Raw genomic sequence first — 916 nt, 5'->3', positions numbered from 1 at the left:
TCTAGGCTGAGACCCTTGAGCTAGTTGTGAACACAGTGGTTTCAGTATTAACTGCTCAGCGTAATCTCTTGGAGTACCTACCACAGTTGGGTCACATTCCCAGGCTTGTGTCTCATCTTTCTTCGAAAAATCTGACAGTGGCTAGAGCGGCTACTCTTGCTACACATCAGTTTACACACAATCAGGTATATATTTTTTTCTTTTCTTTTTTCAATATTTTGAATTTTCATATAAAATACTGCAACTGTAATTTGTAACCAAATAGGTGTTTTATTAAGAGGGTAAAAGATAGCTAGGGATAGCTTTTGCTAAAGTGCATTTCAGCAACATGGGTATTATCATTTACTATCTCAAGATTGCAGTTACCAAATATGAAAATGTGTTTATTTGTTTGATTTTTTGTATCTACACACCTACAATAATTGTTCCCTTCTTTTCTGCTCTCTCAGGTGTGTGGCAATATTCTTGAGGGCACTGAAGTCGTGGCAGGATTAGTGTCGGCAATGAAGTTACGTCCTGACATTGTGGGTGTGGCATGTGAAGCCTTACACAATCTTTTCTCAGGAAGTGGGTTATCAGGAACAGCCCTTGTAGAACAGGGACTTCGGGCTAATGTCATACCTTTTCTCTTGTCTCTTCTTGATGCTAAACTACAGGTCCAAAATCCAGCATCCACTAAAGCTCAGATTGTTACTTGCCTCAAAACCATGGCAGCCTCACCACAACATTCTGAAGAGGTAAGTAATTTTTCTTTAATTTTGTTCTAAGCTAAAATTCCAGAAAAAAAATTATCAGATGAGAAAACGTATTTCATAATTACTCTTGAGTTAACTTAGCTTGACTCATACAGATTGAGCTAAATGCAGAACCTCATATATTAGATTTATGGAAACTAACAATTACCCCAGTGCTACGT

At 37.7% G+C, this 916-nt stretch overlaps 1 protein-coding gene across 1 annotated transcript in view; it reads left to right on the top strand.

Moving 5' to 3' along the window:
* LOC119589069 (dnaJ homolog subfamily C member 13-like) overlaps nt 1–916 on the top strand; it is a gene marked incomplete in the record, with an annotated part of 65,901 nt that overhangs the window by 61,981 nt on the left and 3,004 nt on the right. Inside the window, 2 exon segments of the mRNA XM_037937646.1 lie at nt 6–185; nt 450–737. Coding sequence (XP_037793574.1) covers nt 6–185; nt 450–737 — 468 coding nt within the window.

Source organism: Penaeus monodon, chromosome 25, assembly GCF_015228065.2.
Source record: "Penaeus monodon isolate SGIC_2016 chromosome 25, NSTDA_Pmon_1, whole genome shotgun sequence".
Classification (NCBI taxonomy): Eukaryota; Metazoa; Arthropoda; class Malacostraca; order Decapoda; family Penaeidae; genus Penaeus; species Penaeus monodon.
The sequence above is the reverse complement of the archived record's forward strand: the minus strand, read 5'-3'. Positions and strand labels throughout refer to the sequence as shown.